Source organism: Pseudorca crassidens, chromosome 8, assembly GCF_039906515.1.
Source record: "Pseudorca crassidens isolate mPseCra1 chromosome 8, mPseCra1.hap1, whole genome shotgun sequence".
Taxonomy (NCBI): Eukaryota; Metazoa; Chordata; class Mammalia; order Artiodactyla; family Delphinidae; genus Pseudorca; species Pseudorca crassidens.
Genome location: NC_090303.1, coordinates 14,620,598 through 14,647,991, shown reverse-complemented (window position 1 = coordinate 14,647,991; position 27,394 = coordinate 14,620,598). Strand labels below are relative to the sequence as shown.

The 27,394-nt window shown below is 36.8% G+C and overlaps 1 protein-coding gene across 7 annotated transcripts in view; it reads left to right on the top strand.

Annotated features, from left to right (window-relative positions):
- The window catches only part of SUGCT (succinyl-CoA:glutarate-CoA transferase), a 681,818-nt gene that overhangs the window by 45,330 nt on the left and 609,094 nt on the right, over positions 1 to 27,394 (top strand). For all 7 annotated transcript variants that reach the window (XM_067745863.1, XM_067745864.1, XM_067745862.1 and 4 more), the window contains exon 7: positions 21,812 to 21,903. In XM_067745863.1, coding sequence (XP_067601964.1) covers positions 21,812 to 21,903 — 92 coding nt within the window. The remainder of the gene's footprint in view (positions 1 to 21,811; positions 21,904 to 27,394) is intronic.

Below are 27,394 nucleotides of genomic sequence, written 5' to 3'. Positions count from 1 at the left end.
TGTTTTATAAAAAGTATCAGTTAATTAGGACCTCATAAAGATAAGGAAGTCTACCCTAAATCTCTGGCAGGTTTTTCTTTGAATAGGAGCATATGAAAAAAAAAATCTTTTTCTACTCATTTGAAGGTGGCCTGTATGATTCTGGTTTAGAATAGGACACATATGATTTATCATTCAGGAATGTGCTCCTAAATCCTTTGCACCAAGGATGCTTTTAGTGGAAATTCTCCACTAAACATGGTATGTGATGTTATCTTCCCTTTAAAGGTTTTTTTCCCCTATTTTTTCCCCCAGTTTGGATCTTTATTGTATCTCTCCATAGGTATTTTCCATAGGTATTTTGATGGGACGTTGAGAGAAAGCATACTGGCATGACTGTCTGCTGCCGTGTTAACCCAGAAGTTAGAAGAACCACTTTTGATATATTGCCTGATATTTCATCTGGGTCTAATGATATTTCCAGAGTGTTCCAGATATTTATTTACATCTGGTGCAAAGTTAGTATTAACTAAAAGTGTAAAGCTGGCTTTGGAACTTGACTGTATCAGGAGGAAACTTAGTATTGGTTCACGACTTATCACAAAGTCTTTGTGATAAGTCATGAACCAAGTACTTTCAGGCTATCAGACCATCAGGCCAATTGCTAGTCCCTGAGTGATAATGGGGGAACATACTGCTTAATCTAAGTTGCGTGTGGAGATGACAAAATCTGAGTCTTTAATCACTTCATCAAGCCCATTTCATTTAGGGCCGCAACAGTACTATTTATACAATAGCTTCTCATATAATGTGGGAAGTTTGCTATTCTGGCACAATTCCACAAATAAGTAGAACTATCCATTTCCTATGGAATAATGCTATCCTCACCTTAGTTTCTTATTCCAACGTGGTAGGTTCTAAATTACTTATTTTTGGATTAACCATAGAAAAGTTTCGAACCTGGGCTGACTCTCCCTGACACAAAATGTTTTGAATTATCTTCCTTTGCTATTGTTTGGATTGTTGAAAGAAAATGTAAAGTCATCTTAATGTTAGCTTAGCTCAGACGACGAGGAAGATAAGTTTATTGAAATAAAACCACATTTTCGTACTGAAGATACACTAACTGGACAATTTTTGTTTTGATTTTTTGGAGTCAGTGTCTTCACCATCAGTGGAGATACCAAAGATGAGTATGGTTAGATCTCCTCTTGACATTTCCAATGCACTTAGTAAACAAAAAACGCAGTCTTCATTTAATATTGGGAAATATATTTGTAATTATCGTTTATTGGAGATTTAATTATAGAATAAACCAGATATTTACATTATATATATTTTTAAAATTAAAAACATAAATTGCTTTTTTGTTAATTATAAGAGTGATAAACATTCATTTTGGAAAAGTCCTTAAAAATAGAGGACTATAAAAAAATAATTATGAGATACAGTGGCACCACCCTGAGATAACTACATAAGATTTGGTGCATTTTTCCATAGTCATTTTTTTTTTTTTTTTACAATGACATAATTTATTATTCAACAAAAACTGAGGCATAAGGACTCAAGTAAAGAAATTAACAGAAAATATTTTACAAGGGACCTTGAAGACAGAGCCCAACTAAAACAAACTAAAACAAAATTAATGCTTTACCATACATTACAGTAGGGATTGAAAAAACAAATTTTTCCATTCCACGTTCATAAATATATTGGAAAAATTTTTTCTTTTTTTTATACAGCAGGTTATTAGTCATCAATTTTATACACATCAGTGTAAACATGTCAATCCCAGTCACCCAGTTAATCACACCACCACCCCACCCCACTGCGGCTTTTCCCCCTTGGTGTCCATACGTTTGTTCTCTACATCTGTGTCTCAATTTCTGCCCTGCAAACCGGTTCATCTGTACCATTTTTCTAGGTTCCACATATATGCGTTAATATACGATATTTGTTTTTCTCTTTCTGACTTACTTCACTGTGTATTACAGTCTCTAGATCCATCCATGTCTCAACAAATGACCCAATTTCGTTCCGTTTTATGGCTGAGTAATATTCCATGGTATATATGTACCACAACTTCTTTATCCATTCGTCTGTCGATGGGCATTTAGGTTGCTTCCATGACCTGGCTACTGTAAATAGTGCTGCAGTGAACATTGAGGTGCATGTGTCTTTTTGAATTATGGTTTTCTCTGGGTATATGCCCAGTAGTGGGATTGCTGGATCATATGGTAATTCTATTTTTAGTTTTTTAAGGAACCTCCATACTGTTCTCCATAGTGGCTGTATCAATTTACATTCCCACCAACAGTGCAAGAGGGTTCTCATTTCTCCACACCCTCTCCAGCATTTGTTGTTTGTAGATTTTCTGATGATGCCCATTCTAACTGGTGTGAGGTGATACCTCATTGTAGTTTTGATTTGTGTTTCTCTAATAATTAGTGGTGTTGAGCAGCTTTTCATGTGCTTCTTGGCCATCTGTATATCTTCTTTGGAGAAATGTCTATTTAGGTCTTCTGCTCATTTTTGGATTGGGTTGTTTGTTTTTTTAATATTGAGCTGCATGAGCTGTTTATATACTTTGGAGATGAATCCTTTGTCCGTTGATTTGTTTGCAAATATTTTCTCCCATTCTGAGGGTTGTCTTTTTGTCTTGTTTGTAGTTTACTTTGCTTTGAAAAAGCTTCTAAGTTTCATTAGGTCCCATCTGTTTATTTTTGTTTTTATTTCCATTACTGTAGGAGGTGGATCCAAAAAGATCTTGCTGTGATTTATGTCAAAGAGTGTTCTTCCTATGTTTTCCTCTAAGAGTTTTATAGTGTCCGGTCTTACATTTTGGTTTCTAATCCATTTTGAGTTTGTTTTTGTGTATGATGTTAGGGAGTGTTCTAATTTCACTCTTTTACATGTAGCTGTCCAGTTTTCCCAGCACTACTTATTGAAGAGACTGTCTTTTCTCCATTGTATATCCTTGCCTCCTTTGTCATAGATCAGTTGACCATAGGTGTGTGGGTTTATCTCTGGGCTTTCTATCCTGTTCCATTGATCTATATTTCTGTTTTTGTGCCAGTACCATATTGTCTTGATTACTGTAGCTTTGTAGTATAGTCTGAAGTAAGGGAGGCTGATTCCTCCAGCTCCGTTTTTTTCTCTCAAGAGAGAAAAAATAGCTTTGGCTATTTGGGGTCTTTTGTGTCTCCATACAAATTTAAAAATTTTTTGTTCTAGTTCTGTAAAAAATGCCATTGGTAATTTGATAGGAATTACATTGAATCTGTAGCTTGTTTTGGGTAGTATAGTCATTTTCACAATATTGATTCTTCCAATCCAAGAATATGGTATATCTTTCCATCTGTTTGTATCATCTTTAATTTCTTTCGACAGTATCTTGTAGTTTTTTGCATACAGGTCTTTTGTGTCCCTAAGTAGGTTTATTCCTAGGTATTTTATTCTTTTGTTGCAGTGGTAAATGGGAGTGTTTCCTTAATTTCTCTTTAAGATTTTTCATCATTAGTGTATAGGAATGCAAGAGATTTCTGTGCATTAATTTTGTTTCCTGCAACTTTACCAAATTCATTGATTAGGTCTAGTAGTTTTCTGGTGGCATCTTTAGGATTCTCTATGTATAGTATCATGTAATCTGCAAACAGGGACAGTTTTACTTCTTTTCCAATTTGTATTCCTTTTATTTCTTTTTATTCTCTGATTGCCGTGGCTAGGACTTCAAAACTATGTTGAATAAGAGTGGTGAGAGTGGGCAACCTTGTCTTGTTCCTGAACTTAGAGGAAATGCTTTCAGTTTTTCACCATTGAGAATGATGTTTGCTGTGGGTTTGTCGTATATGGCCTTTATTATGTTGAGGTAGGTTCCCTCTATGCCAACTTTCTGGAGAGGTTTTATCATAAATGGGTGTTGAATTTTGTCAAAGGTTTTTCTGTATTTATTGAGATGATCATATAGTTTTTATTCTTCAATTTGTTAATATGATGTATCACATTGATTGATTTGCATATATTGAAGAATCCTTGCATCCCTGGGATAAATTTCACTTGATCATAGTGTATGATCCTTTTAATGTGTTGTTGGATTCTGTTTGCTAGTGTTTTGTTGAGGATGTTTGCATCTATATTCATCAGTGATATTGGTCTGTAATTTTCTTTTTTCGTAGTATCTTTGTCTGGTTTTGGTATCAGGGTGGTGTTGACCTCATAGAATGAGTTTGGGAGTGTTCATTCTTCTGCAATTTTTTGGAAGAGTTTGAGAAGGATGGGTGTTAGCTCTTCACTAAATGTTTGATAGAATTCACCTGTGAAGCCATCTGATCCTGGACTTTTGTTTGTTGGAAGATTTTTAATCACAGTGTCAATTTCATTACTTGTGATTGGTCTGTTCATATTTTCTATTTCTTCCTAGTTCAGTCTTGGAAGGTTATACCTTTCTAAGAATTTGTCTGTTTTTTCCAGGTTGTCCATTTTATTGGCATAGAGTTGCTTGTAGTAGTCTCTTAAGATGCTCTGTGTTTCTGCAGTGTCTGTTGTAACTTCTCCTTTTTCATTTCTAATTTTATTGATTTGATTCCTCTCCCTCTTTTTCTTGATGAGTCTGGCTAATCAATTTTGTTTATCTTCTCAAAGAACCAGCTTTTAGTTTTATTGATCTTTGCTATTGTTTCCTTTGTTTCTATTTCATTTATTTCTGCTCTGATCTTTATGATTTCTTTCCTTCTGCTAACTTCGGGATTTGTTTGCTTTTTCTTTCCCTAGTTCCTTTAGGTGTAAGGTTAGATTGTTTACTTGAGATTCTTGCTTCTTGCGGTAGGGTTGTATTGCTATAAACTTCCTTCTTAGAACTGCTTTTGCTGCATCCCGTAGGTTTTGAATTGTCGTGTTTTCATTGTTATTTGTCTCTAGGTATTTTTTGATTTCCTCCTTGATTTCTTCAGTGATTTCTTGGTTATTTAGTAACGTCTTGTTTAGCCTCCATGTGTTTGTGTTTTTTACGTTTTTTTCCCCTGTAATGCATTTCTAATCTCATAGCGTTGTGGTCAGAAAAGATGCTTGATATGATTTCAATTTTGTTAAATTTACTGAGGCTTGATTTGTGACCCAAGATGTGATCTATCCTGGGGATGTTCTGTGTGCACTTGAGAAGAAAATGTAATCTGCTGTTTTTGGATGGAATGTCCTATAAATATCAATTAAGTCTCTCTGGCCTATTGTGTCATTTAAAGCTTCTGCTTCCTTATTTATTTTCATTTTGGATGATCTGTCCATTGGTGTAAGTGAGATGTTAAAGTCCCCCACTACTATTGTGTTACTGTCAATTTCCTCTTTTATAGCTGTTAGCAGTTGCCTTGTGTATTGAGGTGCTCCTATCTTGGGTGCATATATATTTATAATTGTTATATCTTCTTCTTGGATTGGTCCCTTCATCATTATGTAGTATCCTTGCTTGTCACTTGTAACATTCTTGATTTTAAAGTCTATTTTATCTGATGTGAGTATTGCTACTCCAGCTTTCTTTTGGTTTCCGTTTGCGTGGAATATCTTTTTCCATCCCCTCGCTTTCAGTCTCTATATGTCCCTAAGTCTGAAGTGGGTTTCTTGTAGACAGCATATATATGGGTCCTGTTTTTGTATCCATTCAGTAAGCCTGTGTCTTTTGGTTGGAGCATTTAATTCACGTTTAAGGTAATTATCGATATGTATGTTACTATGACCATTTTCTTAATTGTTTTGGGTTTGTTTTGGTAGGTCCTTTTCTTCTCTTGTGTTTTCCACTTAGAGAAGTTCCTTTAGCATTTGTTGTAGAGCTGGTTTGGTGGTGCTGAATTCTCTTAGCTTTTGCTTGTCTGTAAGCTTTTGATTTCTCCATCGAATCTGAATGAGATTCTTGCTGGATAGAATAATCTTGGTTGTAGGTTCTTCCCTTTCATCACTTTAAGTATATCATGCCACTCTCTTCTGTCTTGTAGAGTGGCTGCTGAGAAATCAGCTCTTAACTTTATGGGAGTTCCCTTGTATGTTATTTGTCATTTTTCCCTTGCTGCTTTCAATAAGTTTACTTTATCTTTAATTTTTGCCAATTTGATTACTATGTGTCTCGGTGTGTTTCTTCTTGGGTTCATCCTGTATGGGACTCTCTATGCTTCCTGGACTTGGGTGGCTATTTCCTTTCCCATGTTAGGGAAGTTTTCGACTATAATCTCTCTAGATATTTTCTCTGGTCCTTTCTCTCTCTCTTCTCCTTCTGGGACCTGTATAATGCAAATGTTGTTGCATTTAATGTTGTCCCAAAGGTCTCTTAGGCTGTCTGCATTTCTTTTCATTCTTTTTTATTTATTCTGTCTGCAGCAGTGAATTCCTCCATTCTGTCTTTCAGGTCACTTATCCGTTCTTCTGCGTCAGTTATTCTGCTATTGATTCCTTCTAGTGTAGTTTTCATTTCAGTTATTTTATTGTTCATCTCTGTTTATTTGTTCTTTAATTCTTCTAGGTCTTTGTTAAACATTTCTTGCATCTTCTCAGTCTTTGCCTCCATTCTTTTTCCGAGGTCCTGGATCATCTTCACTATCATTATTCTGAATTCTTCTTCTGGAAGGTTGCCTATCTCCACTTCATTTAGTTTTTTTTCTGGGGTTTTATCTTTTTTTTTTATCTGGTACAAAGCCCTCTGCCTTTTCATCTTGTCTATCTTTCTGTGAATGTGGTTTTTGTTCCACAGGCTGCAGGATTGTAGTTCTTCTTGCTTCTGCTGTCTGCCCTCTGGTGGATGAGGCTATCTAAGAGGCTTGTGCAAGCTTCCTGATGGGAGGGACTGGTGGTGGGTAGAGCTGACTGTTTCTTTGGTCGGCGGAGCTCAGTAAAACTTTAATCTGCTTGCCTGCTGATGGGTAGGGCTGGGTTCCCTCCCTGTTGGTTGTTTGGCCTGAGGCAACCCAACACTGGAGCGTACCTGGGCTCTTTGGTGGGGCTAATGGCGGACTCTGGGAGGGCTCATGCCAAGGAGTACTTCCCAGAACTTCTGCTGCCAGTGTCCTTGTCCCCACAGTGAGCCACAGCCACCCCCTACCTCTGCAGGAGACCCTCCAACACTAGCAGGTAGGTCTGGTTCAGTCTCCCCTGGCATCACTGCTCCTTCCCCTGGGTCCTGATGCGCACACTACTTTGTGTGTGCCCTCCAAGAGTGGAGTCTTTGTTTCCCCCAGTCCTGGCGAAGTCCTGCAGTCAAATCCCACCAGGCTTGAAAGTCTGATTCTCTAGGAATTCCTCCTTCCGTTGCCAGACCCCCAGGTTGGGAAGCCTGACGTGGGGCTCAGAACCTTCACTCCAGTGGATGGACTTCTGTGGTATTAAGTGTTCTCCAGTCTGTGAGTCACCCACTCAGCAGTCATGGGATTTGATTTTACTGTGATTGCGCCCCTCCTACCGTCTCATTGTGGCTTCTCCTTTGTCTTTGGATGTGGGGTATCTTTTTTGGTGAGTTCCAGTGTCTTCCTGTCGATGATTGACCAGCAGCTAGTTGTGATTTTGGTGTTCTCACGAGAGGGAGTGAGAGCACGTCCTTCTACTCTGCCATCTTGGTTCTCCATAGTCATTTTTAAATGAAAATTGTTTATTAAACATTTATATTTTCAAAAGAAATAGTTGTATAAAATGCATAACCTCAAGCCAAGAGAAGGAGCCTTCAGTGGAACCTCTGGGAGGATTTGGTTTTTGTTCCCCAGAGCTTGGTAGATAGTAGATTGATATGTGATTCATGCCTGAGATATTTAGAGAGCCAGAGGATGTCTGGAGGGCTGTGGTTTGGGAAGCCACTGCTGTTCTGCGGATCAGGGTGAGAAAGAGAAAAACATTGTGTGGTTAAGACCCTCTCTAAGAGGGCAGGAGGAAGCTGGTGGTGCTGATGACAACTGGGAGTGAGGAAGGACTCAAAAGTGATCAGCTAGAAAAAAGATAGATTCACCCTGGAGGTAAGAGACGCCCACTGATGGGGTGGGGGAGGTCTTTGAAGAACCCAGTAAAGTGCCCCATGTGACAAGTAGGCTTTAAACTCCTGTCAAGCCCAGAGAGCAACCAAACTAACTCACCATGATAGTACCAATTAAGTAAGACCTTTCTTGCTGACCGTGCCTCTTTTCCTCACATCCCTCCAGTTCTGGCCAACCATGCAGGCATTAGAAACTGAGCAAATGGGGAGCTACAGAGAGCTGTATTCTGTCACTATTGGGCACTAATGTTTTTCCCCAAGTGCTACTGATTTTCTTGAAAATACTATTTCCACATAGTTGATATTCAGTAGATATTTATCAAATCAATGTTAGTGGAACATAATGTTGTAACTAATTTATTAAAAATGAAATGACTCTCCAGGTTCCTATTTGGGATTTGAGCACTGTGGTAAGTGCTCTTTTCCTTCCTCACGTTTTGCTTTAAGGCACTAGAGTTGGTGAGCAGCTTTAATTAGCTTGCCCTGATCTCTTTATAACCTTAGTCTTGTGTCTTCTTAAGTGATTTTCTAACTGCAGCCAGGAACAGCGTAAGGGAGAATAGTGTAATCTAGTGTTCTGAGGTTATCCCACTTTTTCTTCAAGTATCTTACATAGAGACCCAACACAGATAAAGGTGGAACTGTTCAGATTCAGACAGGGCAAAGAGAGGTGGGGGCATTGTCCCCTGTAGATTGGTTGAAATATTGGCTCTATCACTTATAACTTAGGTGACTTTGGATAAATTATTTAACCTTCCCAAGTACAATGGTCTCATCTGCAAATTCTAGGGTTTATTGTAAGGATTAAATGAGATAATGTATGTGACATGATTGGCATTTAGGAAGTATTCAAGAAATGTTAGCTATTCTGCCTTTGCTGCTGCTGCCTCCCCCTCATCCTCTTTCTCTTCTTCCTCAAACATGGGGGCAAGTTGAATGGTTTTCAGGTTCCTGTTCTAACTAATTACTTGTATAGTCTGTTATTCCATGGATGTAGATATACAAATAGTTTTGCTTTATCTTTTCTGCTTGTATCTGTGTATCTAGCCATGTATCTATCTACCTACCTACCTATCATCTGTATCATCTATCTAATCTACTTACATTTTTTATGTACTGTATAAGACACAGACATGTGATGCCTTTTTACCCCTTCATTTTTCAGTTTGTATTTTATAAAAAAATGGAATTCTATTATGTAGCCAGAGTACAATTACCAAAATCAGTAAATGAATACTGAAACAATATTAGTATATAATTTACAGACCTTATTGATAATTTGTCAGTTGTTTCAATTAAGTCCTTTATAGCAAAGGAAAACCCAAACTCTGCATTGTATTCGATTGTCATGTCACGTTAGCCTCCTTTAATCTGGGTTTTTCTTTGTGGTTCTTGGGTCTTTCTGTGTAGTTCATGGTTTGACATTTTTTGTTTTTGTTTTGTGGTACGCTGGCCTCTCACCGCTGCGGCCTCTCCCGCTGCGGAGCACAGGCTCAGGACGCGCAGGCTCAGCGGCCATGGCTCACGGGCCCAGCCGCTCCGCAGCATGTGGGATCCTCCCAGACCGGGGCACGAACCCGCGTCCCCTGCATCTGCAGGCGGACCCTCAACCACTGCGCCACCAGGGAAGCCCGGTTTGACATTTTTTGAAGTGTGCAGGTCAATTATTTTAGTAGAATGCTCCTCAATTTGGATTTTTCTGGTGTTTCGTTATGAGTAGATTCAGGTTAAGTACTTTTGATAGTCATGCCAGAGAAGTAATGCTGAGTTCTTCTCAGTGCATTGTATCGGGTAATGCAAGCTGTGTATTTGCTAGCAATGTAACTTTGATGATTGGGTTAAAGATGGTATCTGCTAGGTTTCTCCAGTGTAAAGTTATTGTTTTACCTGTTATAGTTAAAAGAATATAGTGTTGGCAGGGGGGTTATACTTTAAGACTATGTAAATATTCTCTTACTTGCTCAAACTATCTCCACTGTTTTTATCATACATTGATGATTCTTGCCTGAGTTTACTATTATTATGATGATGTTAAATAGTGATTTTCTAATTCCACCATTTCTTTTACATTTATGAACTGACTTTTTTACTACAAGGGAGAGCTCTCTCTTTCCTTTATTTATTTATTTATTTATGTCAGTTTGGGCTCTTTTATTCATATGTTATTCAATCAGTTACAATCCTTTACTATCATGATTTATTTTTGATGCTCAAATTGTCCAGATTTGGCCAGTGGGAGCACCTTCAAACTATCCCCTGTATATTTTTGATATGTCCTCATCATCCTTTGAGCACTTTCTTAATTTTTGGCACAAGATACTCCACATTTATTTAGGTCCTCCCCCACACCCCTTGCCCCAAGCCTGGAATTAACCATTTCTCCAAGGAGCCCTGGTTCCATTGAGGGGCGAATCGTATTTAAGAACCAAGATCTGAGCACTAGATATGCTCATAACTGCAAACTTTTAAAACCCATTAGTTTATTCTGCAAGTGATTATTTTACCCAGCACCATTACATGTTATACTGTTTTTCCTGGCTTCATGTTATTTATTTCTCTGTTTTTGGCTTTGGTGTAACTATGTGTATTTGCTTACTCAGGAAGCACTGCTTACTCAGAAGTCTGCATTTTTGGAGAAACTTTGTTCCCAACTTTGGGCAGTTCAAAGATTACTGGATTTTGTTTGATATCATTCTTACTTGGGTCACTTTTATTCTTTTTTTTCATTGATCTCTATTAAATAAAGATGTAGATTGTGCTTAATTGAGTACTTTTCTCTTGGCAGTGGAACAAGGCTAAAGATGATTCTTGTTAATTTGTTACTCAGTTGAGTTATCCATTTATCTGGATTTGATTTGAGATGATGTTTAGTCTCTGTAAAGAGGTCAGTACTGAACATTTCTGTGTTCTTTGCCTAAAATGTCCCTTCATAGGCTGACGTAGTGCTGCTATTTGGAGTGTGGGAATCAGCTATAGGGAATTGGTTTTATGTGAGAGTCTGGCTGGGTTTTTATTTTCTTTTCTGCTCATATTTTATCTACTCATGTTTTATATTTATGTAATTTAAAATTTGATTTTTCTCCTGAAAATGAAAAATATATAAAATGGTAATTCTCTTTATTCTTTAATAATTTTATGGGGCATCTGTCGGAATGTGAGCTGCATTCATCTTGTACAAAATATTGACTCTTGGAATGTAGATGTAACTCCTAGTAGTTTCTTTCGAATAGATTCCATGAAAATATATTTGAATTCTTAATTTAAGGGCATATTCTGCAATTTATCTTCATTATATCATTGTGATTTATAATAGTTTTTTTCCCTTCCTATTTGAATAAGTCTTCTGAGATTTAGGATAATCTCTGTGTGTGTGTGTGTGTGTGTGTGTGTGTGTGTGTGTGTGTGTGTGTACTTACATGATTGGGCATGTAGTTAAAGTCACTTTTAGTGGGATGCTTTGGTATGATCACCAAAGCTTTTGCAATTGTAGACTGTTTGGATGACGAGAGTTTTGAAGACTTTTTATTTCTTTTCCATAAAAAACACACTGTATATTATAAGCAAGATAGTATCTGGACACCCAGTTACCCCTTACTCTTGTCTGCCCTGTAAAAAAACATTTATTTTGATCTTATGTGAAGAATGTCATAAGCATGCGTGAAACAGTACAAAATACAAAAATATGCACCAGTCAGTTGATGAGTATTTATTAAGTTTCCACTGTCTGCTTAGTGTTATACTAACTAGTTGGGGGAAGTGAAACGTATGCATAAGAAGCAATTGTCAAACAAAATATATTTTTAAGTATTAGTATCATCAAATTGGATATCATAAAAAAGTGGTAATTCTGTATTACCAGCTATCATCAGTATAAGCATTTTTTCTTAGTATGCTTCTTTTTGCTGCATTGTAGTCATACTGCTTAATTTACAGATTTATTTGCCTTTTCTGACTAGGAACATATACTTATTAGTATTTCAGATGTTTTAGGTGCTGTATGATTAATCAGCCAATTTTGCTGCATCTCTGTGATAGAGATTGGGGGATCTAATTTCATAGGTTATTGAGGTAGCAAACCATATTAGTCACATTTTTGGTCTTTGAACAATGTATGAACTATTAATACTCATGGAAATATTTTCCAAAAATGGTTACATTGTAATGAGTGTCAAAACGTCAATAATTAGTTACAGAATCACAGCAAGTAGCTTTGTGACCTTGGGTAAGGCACTTAATCTCTCAGGGCCTCATTTTTCTCAATAGTAATTCAAATAGGATAATAAAATTTACCCCATGTAATTCTTGTGAGACTTAAATCAGATAACACATACAAAGCACCAGCACAGTTCCTGGAACATAGCAAGTGCTCTGTACATGTTAACTATTATCATTATTATTACCACCATCACCCTAAATTACCACTCTTGCTTTATGGAGTCCTTGGTTAAGTGTTAGTTTTGATTGGTTAGCATGTTTGCAGCGAGGTCTCTTGCCCTATTGAGGTTTACAGGAATCTCAGTGAATCCTGCTGAGGTTAGTTTTGTAATCTTGCATGTAGAAATGTACGTATCTTACAGTTAAAAATGCTGTATCTGTGACCTGAGGGAAAAAGAAAAAATAATCCACCAATACAGGGTGTGACTGAGAATCTAAATCACTATGCATGTGACAGAAGGACAAACCCTATTCAAAGCAAGGTGTGATTGTGGGAAATCTTTCAGATCAACAGGAAGGTTTTTCACAATGCCAATTGAAAAAGTTGAGTGAAAAGCCATAAGAATGTGAAACTTTGGTCCATTTACTAAATGTCTCATTTAATTGTCACAGTGGAGGAAAAAGGTATGATAAGGGAGATGTCTACAAAACAAAGCACGCAAATTAGAAAAACCAAAAACATTTATTGAGACTGGGTCTTGAATTTGTTTCTGAATTAATCCTATAAAGTATAAAGTAGAAAGTGGCTAAGAGTCTTCAGACATCCTGTTCAGATGAAGGAGAACCAGGTTGGGAAACTGAAAACTTCAGTATTAGTTCTAGTTTTGCTATTGACTGGCTTTATGACTTTAGACAAGTCACTTAACCTCTGTGGGCCTCAGTTTTCTCATCTGTAAAGCAAGAATTTTTGCCCCTGGTCCGTTCAGTTCTATTATTCCTTGGGGTACTTTTAGACATACAAAATGAAATTTGCATGCCATTCTTAAATTTATTTATTTTTTGGCATTTTATGGTGGAAAATTTTAAGGTTACATAAAAGTAGAATGAATAGTATAATGGCTCTTGAGGTGCACATTATCCAGCTTAATAATTATCAACTCATGGCCAATCTTATTTTGCCTACAACCCCACCTATTCTCCCTCCCCTGATTAGTTAAAAGCAAACCTCAGACTTAATATCATTTCATTTCTAAATATTTCAGAATATGTTTAAAAGAAAAGGACTCTTTTTAAAGCATAAACACCCAGTGTCATCACATGTAAATTAAAAAAACCCTGTAATTCCTTAATATCATCAGATATGCAGTTGATGTTCAGATTTTCCCAATTCTCTCTCTCTTTCGTTTTATAGTTTGTTAATTTGAATTGGGATCCAAATGAAGTCTAATTATTGCGGTTGATTGATATGTCTCTTAAATCTCCTTTAATTTATAGTTGCTTCTCAATCTCTTTTTTCTTAAAATTTATTTGTTTAAAAAAACCCACTTTGTCCTGTTGGGTAGGTTGAATTTTGCTGATTACATTCCCATGTTGTTTAATTTTTGTCATTGTTATTATTTACAAATTGACATATCTATAGGTTTGCTCAGATTTTGGTTTGAGGTTTTTTTTTTTTTTGGTCAAGAATATGTCATAGAAGGTGGTGTGTAGTTCCCCTGGAGCACATGGGCTGGCTATTGCTCTTGTTTGTGATGTTAGCAGCCATTGATGGTGATTGCCTAGATCTGTTAATCCATTAGGAGTTACAAAATGATGACACCCTGATTCTGCCGTTCCTTCTTCATATATTGATTGGAACACTTCCAGAAACATAATGTTCCCTTCATCAACTGTCTGATTACCCTGAGTATAGATCATTAAGGAAAGGCAGGATAGATGCAAATTCTTTCTATTTACCAATTGTCATAGTAATGAATTTATTCCCTAGTATCTTCCTAATGATTAAAAAAATATCATTAGGAACTCACAGAATTTAACATATTTGTTGTGTTTCAGTCCACTGCAGCTGTTATCCTTACTGATACTCAAAATGGTCCCATCTTTGGCCAGTGGAGGCCTTTTTAAGTTGGCTTCTGCATACTCTTGACATGACTAATAGTCTGATAGCTTCTTTGGTTTCTGGTATAACAATATATTCCAGGTGCATTTTGTACATTTCCTGCCCTATCCTGTAATCAACCATTTCCCCCCAAGGAATCTTAATTTCTTTTAGTGGAAAATGGCATTTAGAGACCACCGTCTGGATACTGGTGATGCTCATTGCTGCTGGGTTAGTCTTTGCTTCTAGGCCTTTTCAGTGGACAGATAAGAAAATAAATATTTTTTAAAATAAAATGCATTGAGTTCATAATCTTTTAATTCAGAAACCATCTATACACTAGAAAATGATCAGGGAAAGAAGTCCAGATATTTGTATACATTTTGAAGGATTACATTATTTACTGTAAAATATTTTATTGCTTCTGTTCTCCTTTCAGATAAACAATCTATTTTTGGAGTTTCTATAGCTGCTGGAATGATACTAACTTTAAACATACTCCTGTTTTGGTTAAGGAGAAAAGGGAAACAAAAAGTTAGACATTATTAAGAAGAAAAATGAGTGAAACCAGGAGTGGGCAGGCCAGAGCATCTGGTATTCAGGGCAAATATTAAAAGACAAGAAATCTTTTCCATTTAGTTTCCCTTCCCTTGCATTTTTTACTTATGTCTGGAAGTTCAAGTTTTGCTTTATAGTCAGTGTTCATAAGAGCCACAAGATGGCGAGATTGCTCCTTAAAATGAATGTGGGTGAGTAAGGGGGTGGGGTAGTGGAGAGAGAGAGAGGAGAGAGGAGAGAGAGAGAAAGATTTCCTCTCTGATTTTCCATAACCTCCTTGGTTTTCCTTACCTCCCTTACTTGAATATAAAATAGAACTAACATGCTTAAATTTTTCCTCTGTAATTTGGATTTTGATCATGGTCTTTTTTGGAATTGTAAAACTAAAAATAAAATTAAAAAGAACTATCTGGATCCTGTGCTTACCATTTTTTCAGCTCTTTGTTAAATTATTAATAAATGATTCAGTCTTCACATTGCCACCAGAGTAATCTTTGCAAAATACCATTTTGGTAATGTCAGTTTCCTGTTTTAAATTTTTAAATTTATTGTTATAAATATTTGTTGATTATGGTATTGGTTGTCAGTAATTAAGCAGTTAAGTCAAGTGTAAGGTGAAAGGTGGAATAATTTTTGACTCATATTACCAAAAATATGTTATTATTGTCAAGTTTCTTTTGTAAAATGAACATGTGCTAGTTTCCAAGTACAAAAACTTTCAATTTTAATGGGTTGTTAAACAACATAAATGCAATGCTTAGAATATTTATTCTCCTCATCATTTAAACATACTTCAAGGCAATTTTTGTTATTCTCAATATTTTGTGGAAAGGGCAAGCTACTATGTTATTAGTATATTAATCAGTGCATATTTATTAACTAAGTATATTTAGCTCTCAATGTAATGTACTTTGCTTATGCTGTGTTATCAAAGTGAATCCTCATAATATATCAATGAGATAAATGTGAATACTCTGCACATTGAGGCTCAGGGAGATTAAATGAATTGTTGAAGATTTAGTAGTTAGCAGAGCTATAATTTCAATTCAGATTTTTTTCAGTCCTAAAACTCATCCTCTTATTCACTATGCCATACTGCCTCTGTGAGGGTAACTATTTATATTTCTCTTTAATAGAAATACTTGGAAGCTGTAATTTAAAGTAATTAGGATATTTGTGCCTCCCCCTTGTTGTAAGCTGAACAAGAGAATTTGTATCACAAGGCAAGTATTATGGTGCCTTTTTATTTAGCAAACTGTTCGTTTTTTTGAGCATGTTTTCCTGCAGGCCTTTGTTTAGAAGACTTCATTTAGAGTTGTGCTGATGGGTGAGGGGCCTCTCTTTGTCTCATTTGAGGCATTTGGGCTCCTGGCCAGAAGCCTGAGCTCCTGATATTCTCTACCTAGAGTGGACTGAAGCTAATTCATTCTCTTGACTTCCTGTTGAGATAGCAGGTGGTTCACTAGCACTTAGTGTTCCTGCCTTACAGCGGAGCTTCTCTCTGCTCCTGGGGGCCTGTCTTATGCTGGGGATACTGGTGGTTTAAAAGCCATTGTGTTCAAGACTGGAAGTCTGGTCTAGGATGCCCTTTACAGCTATAAACTAGCTGCTCTGGAATAGAAATTCTTTAAATATTTCGTAGAATTCACTAGTGAAGCCTCTGATCTTAGACATTTGTTTGTTGGGTGGTTTTGGATTACTGACTTAATCTCCTTACCAGTAATTGGTCTGTTCAGATTTTCTGTTTCTTCATGATTCAGTCTTGGAGTTTCTAGAAATCTATCCATTTCTCCTAGGTTGTCCAATTTGTTGGTGTATAATTGTTCATAGTAGTCTGTTTTGATTCTTTGTATTTCTATGGTGTCAGTTGTAACATCTCTTTCATTTCTGATTTTATTTACTTGAGTTCTTGCTCTCATTTTTTGGTGAGTCTAACTAAAGGTTTGCCAATTTTGTTTACCTTTTCAAAGAACTAGCTCTTAGTTTCATTGATCTTTTCTATTGTATTTTTAGTCTCTCTTTTATTTATTTCTTTTCTGTTCTTTGATATTTTCTTCCTTCTACTAACTTTGGGCTTCATTTGTTCTTGTTTTTCTGGTTACTTTAGGTACAAAGTTAGGTTGTTTATTGGAGATCTTACTTGTTTCTTGATGTAGGAGTTCATCGTATGAACTTTGCCCTTAGAACTGCTTTTGCTGCATCCCATAATTTAGGTATGTTGTATTTCCATTTTCATTTGACTGAAAGAATTTTTTGATTTATGTTTTGATTCCTTCTTTGACACATTGGTTGTTCAGTAACATGTTGTTTAATCTCTATATATTTGTGAATTTTCTACTTTTCTCTTTGTAATTGATTTCTAGTTTCATACCATTGTGGTCAGAAAATATGCTTGACATGACTTTGGTGTTATTAAGTTTATTAAGACTTGTTTTGTGGCACATGATTTATTCTGAGGAAGTTCCATGTGTGCTTGAGAAGAAATGTGTATTTTGCTGCTGATGGATGAGTGTTCTGTAAATGTTTGTTAAATCCATCTGGTTTAACATGTAGTTTAAGTCCAATATTTCCTTATTATTTTCTGTTTAGATGATCTAGCCATTGTTGAAAGTGGGTTATTGAAGTACCCTACTATTATTGTATTGCTGTCTGTTTCTCCCTTCAGGTCTGTTAATATTTGCTTTATATATCTAGGTGCTTCTCTGTTGGGTGCATAAATATTTACAAATATTATATCCTCTTGTTAGACTGACCCTTTTATCATTGTATCAATATAAAGACCTTTGTCTGTTATTTTAGTCTCTGTCCTAAAGTCTACCTTATCTGATATAAGTATAGATACCTCTGCTTTCTTTTGGTTTCCATTTGCACGGAGTATCTTTTTCCATGCCTTCACTTTCAGTCTGTGTCCTTAAAGCTGAAGTGAATCTCTTGTAGGCAGCATATAGTTGGGTCTTGTTCATTTTATCCATTTAGCCACTTTGTGTCTTCTGATTGGAAAATTTAGTCCATGTACATTTAAAGTAATTATTGATAGCTATGGATTTACTGTTGCCGTTTTGTTAATTGTTTTCTGGTTGTTTTGTCATTTCTTTGTTCCTTTCTTTCCCTGTGTTCTTCTTCCTTTGTGATTTGATGATTTTCTGTAGTGGTATGCTGAGATTTCTTTCTCTTTCTCTTTTGTGTATCTACTATAGGTTTTGCACTGCGTTACCATGAGGCTTACATAAAATATCTTATAGCTAAAATAGTCTGTTTTAAGCTGACCTAACAACCTAACTTCAAATGTATAAGAAGATTCTACATTTTTACACTGTTCTCCAACATTTGATGTTTTTGATGTCACAATTTAAATCTTTTTAATATTGTGTATTCATTAACAAATTATTGTAGTTATAGGTGGTGTTAATATTTTTAATTTTAATCTTTATACCAGAGTTATAAGCGATTTACCCACCACCATTACAATATTCGAGTATTCTGAATTTAACCACATATTTATCTGTACCAGTGAGTTTTATACTTTCATATGTTTTAATGTTACTAATTAGCATCCTTTTGTTTCAGCTTGAAGAAATCCCTTTAACATGTCTTGTAAGACTAGTGGTGATAAATTCCTTCAGCTTTTGTTTGTCTGGAAACTCTTTATTTCTCTTTCAATTCTGAAGGACTGTTTTGTTGGGTAGAGTATTCTTGTTTGGCAGTCTTTTTTATTTCCTTTCAGCACTTTGAATGTCTCATCCCACTGCCTTCTGACCTGCAAGGTTATTGTAGAATCCACTGATAGTCTTATGAGGGTTCCCTTGTATGTAACAAGTTGCTTTTCTGTTGCTGCTTTTAAGGTTTTTGTCTTTGACAATTTAATTATAATGTCTGGGTGTGAATTTCTTTAGATTTATCATATTTGGTACTTCTTGGGCTGCCTAGATTTGGATGTCTGTTTTTTTCCCCCAGGTTAGGGAAGTTTTCAGCCATTATTTCTTTGAATAAGGTCCCCCCTGTCTTCTAGGATCCTTATAATGTGTATATTGGCCCATTTTTTAGTGCGCTATAAGTCTCTTAAGCTATCTTCACTCCTTTTTTAGTCTTTTTTCTTTTTTCTTCACTGAGTGGATGTATTCCACTGCTCTGTCTTCTAATTCACTGACTCATTCTTCCACTTGATCTAGTCTGCTGTTGAACCTTTCTATTGAATTTTTCAGTTCAGTTATTTTATTCTTTATCTCTGTACTTTCTGTTTGGTACTTTGTAATACCGTCAGTCTCTGTTGAAATTCTCACTTTGTTCATGCATTGCTTTCCCGACCTCTGTGAGCATCTTTCTGAGCATTATTTTGAACTCTGTCAGGTAAATCACTTTTCTCTGTTTCATTAAGGTTGGTTTCTGGAGATTTATATTGTTCTCTTGTTTGGAACATATTCCCTTGTTTCTTCATTTTCCTTGAATGCTTGTGTCGGTTTTTGTGCATTAGCTAAACAGCACCTCTTTCAGTCTTGAGAGAATGTTCTTGTGTAGGAGATGAATCCTGTTAATCAGCACAGCCTGAACTCCTGGATGCCTCTCACACCTTTGTGACTGTCCAAGCCACTGTCCTTCTTCATGCCTTTTAGTAGTTGAGGGTATGAGAAGACCCATCTAAGTTCCAAAGGGGATGATTGTAGCCAGCACTTAGATACAGGCTGATTAGAAGCCAGACCCTCAGGCAACAGCTGGGAAAGTATGCCATCAGGCACTTTCTGGGGAGAAACTGGAAGGTAGGCTTTTTGTATTCTCCCTTGCACTGAGCCCTGAGCCCATTACAAACTGCTTATTTGTTTGCTATAGTCCAGTGGGACTTGTTAACTGCAAGCACTGTTGACAGTCAGAGCCAGGTGATCTGGGGACCCATCTCCCAGGCGGTAGCTGCAAAAGGTGGGGCGCAAGACATGTGTAGAAGGTCCTTCTGGAGAGATGATGGTGACCTGGTTTTATTGTTGGAGTGAGCTGGATGGAGAAGGCGGGGTAAGCACCCACTGATTCTTTCAGGTTCCAGGTAGGATCAGTTAGATGTTGTCAATTAGTGTCTAGACCCTTAGGCAACAGCTTGTAAAGTATGAAGTCAAACCCTTTCCAGGGAAAGACTGGGAGATGGATGTTTTCGCTGCTCCTTCAGTCCTGAGACCTGGGGGGATAGTTGTGTTCAGTGCTTATGATGCTATCAGTAACTTCTTTGTTTGCTGTAGTCCTGTAGGACTCATGAATGCTGGCTATAAGAGATAGGAGTTTTAGGGGACTGTTTCTCAGGTGGGAGACTTAAAGGTTGGGACACTAGATGTCTGTACTGCCTGTTCCTCAGGGAGAAGCTGGGAGTTTGGGTTTTCCTCCTAATTGTATGGTTTTGTGCCTGGAGTGAGGTTTATGATGAGAGTGTCTCAGCCTTTCCTACCAGTTTCGATATGGGTATTGTCTCTGTTGCCCAATGTATAGGAGTCATTCATCTGGATTTCTCGAGTTGCTCAGTTCCCAGATTTCTCTCAGAGAGAAGTGCTTTGTGTGTAGCCGTACAAGCACTGTGTCCATGGGAGGAGGAAGTTGGCCTCCTATGTCATCATTTTGTTCAAAAAGAAAACAAAACAGAATAAAAGCCTCTTTAGTTTCTTTATTAATTAATTTGTTTTTTAAAGGTAATTGTTTTTATATAACCAGTATTCATTCATTGATTCATTTGGTAACCGTTACTGAACTCTATTCTGGATGCTGGCAGTACAGCAGTAAATTCAATAGAAAAAACTCTCTAGAGCATACCTTTGAGTAGGGAGGGTACAGAAAATAAATAAACTATATTATATATCTTCTGGTGATAAGAGGTGTGAAGTCAAATATAATGAGGTAAGGGGGCTTAAGAGTGAAAAGTGAGAGTGATCTTTCATAAAAGTTCTTCAGGGAAGACCTCTCTAATAAGGAGACATTTCAGTGCAGAGTTGGAGGATGTGAGGGAGTGAGGTATGTACATATATGGAGTGAAATAGAGTGTTCCAGGTTGCTGGAGAAGCAAGCAAAATATATGGGATTTGGAGACAGAGTTATGTAGCTCCTCATATAACCTTTATTATCCAACAGTAAGCACCAGGACTGAGGAGAGTAGGATAAAATATTTTTATGCTCTTTTCTTTTAAAAATATTTATTTATTTATTTGGCTGCGCTGGGTCTTTGTTGCGGCATGCGGGATCTAGTTCCCTGACCAGAGATTGAACCTGGGCCCCCTACATTGGGAATATGGAGTCTTAACCACTGGACCACCAGGGAAGTCCCTTTATGTTCTTTTAATTTTTGCTGATGGCAACAAAAAGTGACACCTTCACCTTCTCTTTGTAATCCTAAAAAGCACTGGCAGGAGATGTATTAATTCTATTTATGTTCAAAATTTAAATTATCATTTATATTTTCTTTGCATACTTGAAAAAATATGTAAATAGAACCTAGGGAGACATTGTTTTGTTTTACTTTGTATATTGTTTTGTATACAGCAGGAGTAGCAAGTACCTATTGGAGTCTGGAAGGTCAGTTAATGATTGAATCAGACTGAAGCATAAAGGATTAAGGAGGGGTGTAGAGTGCGGCAAATTGGAGAATTTATGCCGTGTGTAAAGGGAAGAACTATTACTCAACTCTAATTGATTATTGCCATGTGAGGATGTGAGCCGAGCTTTGAATGTATTTTCTGGTTTTTCAAGAAAAGCCAGAAATTTGTATATTATGTGCTATCTCCTGATCTTTAAATGTTGGAAACTAAGTAAATACATTTCAAAACACTCTTCAGGCCAGACAAAACATTTGTACAATGGGGATCTGGCCCACGAGTCACCAGTTTGCAACCTTCTGGGGTATAACACCATAATTAAATTTTACAGCCTCCTTCAAGGGATAGTGTAGACCTAATAGTAACAAAATGCTGTAGGATTTCTGGATACAGATGGTTTTAACACACTATTGTACTGTTGCTCTCCCTGGGTGGTGCTGAATATGTCTATTCTTGTTGTCTTAGGGTATGGTCAGACAGGTCCACTGTCTCAGCGAGCTGGGTACGATGCTGTTGCCTCTGCTATTTCTGGTCTGATGCACATCACAGGGCCTGAGGTAGGTATCCTTCTTTAGAATATTCATATTTTTCCCCCTATTTATTCCAAAGAGATTTTCATCTTTACTAACCCCATAGGCTTAAACATGAGTTAATTTTAGGAAAAAACCACGGAAAGTGAATGATGTTAAAAATGGAAATGTTTATTTTGAATGTACTTGAGGCTTAATGTCATTATGGCCCCATGGAAAAGAACAACCTTTTTAGCAAGAAGCAATAGATCAAGTGGAGAACACATTTTCCATATGTATTATATCATTCAAGCTTAGTAAAGGCACCTTTGTGTGACTTAGGAATATTCCTCGTGTGAAGTAGAATGGCTGACTAGACTAGTCCGCGGATGTCCATTTCTACCAGAGTACTTTCATTTGATGTATATACATAGTGGAGGGTTTCTTTTTCCCTCTGGAGTATTATAAGTGGTTGTTTATTTTAAAATTTGTTACTTAATGCTCGGACATAGTTGTGTCTGATTGTTAATGAATTAGATTCTGACAGTGAAAGAATTATTTGATTTTATAACCACATTCCTTCTCCATTGGTGATAGGAAGTTCCCCAAAAGTATATAGAGGACCAAAATGTGGATGGTTAGATCAAAGACTCTTAGAAAATGGACTCTTGGGGAAAACTAAAGCATGCCGTTTAATAAAGTAAAAAAAAAGTGTGAACGCTTAGTAAATAAAAATACTAAAAAAATCCACTTCCAAAACAAATTAGATTGATAGCCTTAAAAAACTTTTTCCAGTAGGTATTCCTTCCCTGAACCACTTTCTTCAGTTAATTCTTCAGGAAATATTGCTGCAGTGTTGGGATAAAATGAGGCAGAATGACCTCAAGTCTTTTTTTTTTTTTTTACAGATTTTACTTCTTTTTATTATTTTAGAGTAGGTGTTGGGATTTCAGTGACTTAAAATATATGGTCTTTTGTACTTTCTTTGCTTCATTTTCACAAGTCTTAGAAAGAATGTGTGTGGCTTTTCCTTACAATATTCAAGGGCACCAATTTTCTTTCTGTCCATTGAGAGAATGAAGCATGGATATATCTCTTTGCTCTTTCCCATAGAGATACTTATATGGTCAAGACATTATTTTTGTGAGTGGGTGGTTTTATTTAATAGCATTGTACTCAATTGTGAGTATGTGAAAAGATATGAGATATCTTTTCTCATAAGATAAGATATATAAATTTGTATATTCAAATATTAAAATGAATTAACTCAAAAACACCTGAGGTAGATGAGGTCAAAGCTTACTCCTTTAGTACACACACAGCGTGTGCTCAACCATATTATTTATCAGTCAGTAACTCGCCTCTTGTATTATCCTCAGGAGATTTTTGTTCTGGTTAACAAATAACAACAACACTAATTGCATGCTTACTATGTGCCAAGCATTATTTTAGGTACTTCACGTGTATTACATTAAATAAACTCGGCTTCTTTCACACGGACACATCTCTCACTTCTCAATTCATCCACCCAATGAATGGTTATTGTACATATACAGAGGGAATCCTCTGTATGCTGGCTACTATGGCAGTTACTGGGAATTAAACAGGCAACAGGTAGGCACAGTCCTTAAATGGAGAAGACAAACATTAACAGAAAAGAAATATTAAACAAGTAAAAAGAGCTCTAAAGAAGAGTACAGGATGCTACTGACGTATATAACAGTGTGCCTCAGGCCATTTTAATACTTCCAGAGATTCTGCAAAATGTGGTTTGACAGCAAAGGATAAAAGCAGCCTGAAGAGAATCAGCCCATGCTGGGAATCCCCCTTTAAGGAGTTGTTTCCCCCTGATACCAGCAGTATATGACAGTTCACCAAGCCTCTCAGCAGAAGTTCCACAGGAGGGATCACTTCTGAGAGCCCTGGCTGATATTTTTAACCAGCTAATGCAGATGCACTGTTGCGAGTTATATCATGTTGCGTATGAAGTTTTATCTACCTGCCCAGCTGTGTATTTGTGCTGTAGCATAACTCCATGTTGTCAGATGACTGATCGGAACCCAGGCTTCCTCACCCTATTCAGTGCAGCCTAATGTTGTCAGGATGGTTGGTCAGGAAAGGCTTCTCTGGGGGCCAGATATTTAAGGTGGGATGCAGTTAAGCACTAACCTGGTGACTCTAGGGCAACACCATGCATGACATCTAAATGCTGGAGAGTCTGGTGGGTTTGAGGAGCTAGTCTCATTGGATTATTGTGAGCTAGCAAAGAAGGGGAAGAGTGAGGTTGGAGATGCAGGGAACTTATTGTTTATGGACCTACTATATTAGTTAAGAGTTTGAAGAGACGGAAAGATACATTATCATATATACATATTTTTTAGTGATGATCTAATATATTTCTGCCTGGAAAATGAGTGATGTTCCCAAAGTATAGACAATTATTATGATGAGAAAACTCAAAATGCATGGTTTTTCTATAGTGGACTCATAATATTATTTTTATCCCAAAGGGGCATCAGCTAAATGTGTAATATAGGATAAAATCTATGAAAGTAGTCTTTATGATGAGATTTAAGCAAACTAGTTACAGTTACCTCCAACTAAATCTAAAATCTAGCCTTTTAGGTAATGCTGTGGTATTGTTGGATAAAATTCAGATTTGATAACGGAGAAAAGAGAACTGACGTTGAGTACCTACACTGTGCTAGACCCATGCTTGATGTTTTCCGTCTGCTTTTATGTTTTCATTCTTACATTGATCCTTCCAGGTGTAGGTATTGATAAATTCTGTAACTGAAGCTTAAGGGCTTAGGTAACTTGTACAGGGTGCCCAGGTATGTAAAATGCTAAAGCCATACTTTGAACCCAGTCTGCTTTACATCTTCTAGCTATATATAGTACCTTCTGTACTATAGCCACTCTCCATGCTGCCTGAAGAATGAAGCCTGATTTTTATTGTATTTGCATCTTGCTTATGCTTGCTATTGATACGATATGTTGCACTGTAGTGAATAGACCATTTGGTGGAGTGAGAAAGCAGTCAACTAAGAGTCTGGAGGCCTGGCTGTATCTCATTCACTCCTGTGTAATGTTTACCTGGCTGCCTAAAAGGGGCACCAGGAGGGCATAAGCCTCATAAGACCATGGTCTTTGCTTGCTCACTGCGGTATCTCATTGCCTAGAACAGAGCCTGGCACTTTCTAAGCACTCAATAAATAAATGCTGAATGAATGAATAAATGAATACTTGGCACTGTGCTATGTGATCTGGAACATATCGTATAGCTTCTCTCTTTCGATGAAGTGCATCTGGAAGTGATGTTCACACAGCTCCTCTTCCAGATATTGTAAAGAGAAAATAAATGTCTTTTATAGAATGTAAAAGTATAAACATGTATAATGTAATGTATTACCCATAAGAGTCAGCAGTTTCTTGGTATATCTGTAGATTCCTCAGCTCCACCCTCAGAGATACTGATTTGTGGGAAGAGCCCACAAATATGCATATTTAATGATGGCCCCAAGCGCTTCTGATGGAGATGGTTGCGGATCGCACTTGGAAACATTATGAGAGGTGTTATTATTAAAAATCCCTTTGCATAGACTCTGACAGAAGTTAATGACTTGTTAAGGTCTATATATTATGTTTAAATTAGAATCTTGTGCTCCAAATAAAATTATGTTCCATTATTTTTTATGTTCATGGCTCTATGCTAACCAGTTATTACTCAAAAGGGATATCATCTATCTATCTATCTGTCTATCATCTATCTAATTTTTTTAATGCATAGGGAATATGGAGAGGGTATTGAGAATGAAACCAATGAGTATGAGAGATTCTGGAAAGTAAATGACTCAGACATATGTAATACATGTTCTAAGTAATAATTCACCTTACATTTAAACATCAAGAATTATATCAATCAATGAAAAAGATGTATTGACCATATGTGAATAGTATTGTTTTACATACCATAAAGAATTTAATAAGTTACTCTATAAGTAATAATTTGATTGACTAGATTAGATACATACTCATGGAAAGTTAGAAAATGATAGAAAACTGCATAAAATTAAGTGGAACATTATGTAGCAGGCAATATAGAGAACTGTAAGAGTTTCTAATCCTTTCTTGGGAATAAACAGCCTTTGAAAGCCCTTGAGTTTCATGATCCTAGAGGCCTGGGGCTGGGGAATGTGTGTGTATGTGTGTGGGTGAGTGTTTGGGTGTGTGTGTGTCTGCATATGTGATGCTGACAATGAGGTAAGTTTTTTGCAAGCAGCCAAGAGGGGTAGATGTGTGAGGGCAAGGGGGTATGGTGCCAGTTGTCAGCTATTTCTGTGAGAACTTCCAGGGTAGGGAAAGCCTCTTATTCAACTTTATGTCCTTGTGCCCCGTATAACAGATACTCTTCAAATTTTTTTAAAATTTAATTAATAAAATCTTCAAAATCTAATTTATGGCCTACATGGAATCTGTTGGAGAGAAATTACTATAACTTACTACAAGTAAAATATAAATGTGGCTCAGAGTGGGATTTCAGAAAAGTGGTGGGATTTGAGTTGAATGGTACCTGGAAAGGTGAATAGGATTCAGATGGATTGAGGCATTCCTAGTAGAGATCGCAGAGTGAACACAGATAGGGAAGTAGAAAGGAATCAGGCATACCTAGAGAAGAGCAATAGGCCAGCCATGGAAGAGCTGAGAGTTAAAGTTTCAGAGTACTGGGGGAAACTTGATTAAGGCCATGCTTTGGAAAGTCTTCAAGGTCAAGCAAAGAAATTGAAATGTTATTTGCTCACAGTGAAGTTAGGGAGGTTTTTCAGAAGGGGAGTGACATGATGAAAGCTGTGCTTCCTAAGATTAGTGTGGTCCATATGTGCATGATGGATTACATCAAGTTTACAAGCGATGTTTCTTAGATATTTATCTCCCCCTTTAAAAACTAAGGACACACAAACAATTACACAAAAGGAAAATAGTCCTACATTGCTATCCAAAGGCACTGCATTGTATTTAGTTTGTATTTTTGAAGAGGTAATACATTCACATAATGCTAAATCTACAAGAAACAAGTATGTTGACTATATAATTTATCATACAAATCAGGACTCTTTTAAGAGTGAAAGAGAGCTCTCTATATAATAACCAGGTTTGTCTTTGTCACTCTGTATCTGAGTTTACAATGTAAATCTCCTTCCCTCTGTCCTCAATTCACCTGCTTCTCAGAGACAGTCAGTGGTATCACTTTTCTTTTGCATCCTTTCAGAGATGTTCTACTGAAAAACAAGCACAATAGTCTTCCCCCATCTTTTTTTTTTTTAATAAGTGGTTCTTTTTAAAAAAATATTTATTTATTTTATTTCTGGCTGCATGGGGTCTCAGTTGCAGGACGTGGGATCTTTATTGAGGCATGCGGGATCTTTCGTTGTGGTGTGTGGGCTCCTCTCTAGTTGTGGCGTGCGGGCTGTCTAGTTGTGGTGTGCGGGATCCAGAGCACATGGGCTCTGTAGCTGTGGCACGTAGGCTCTCTAGTTGT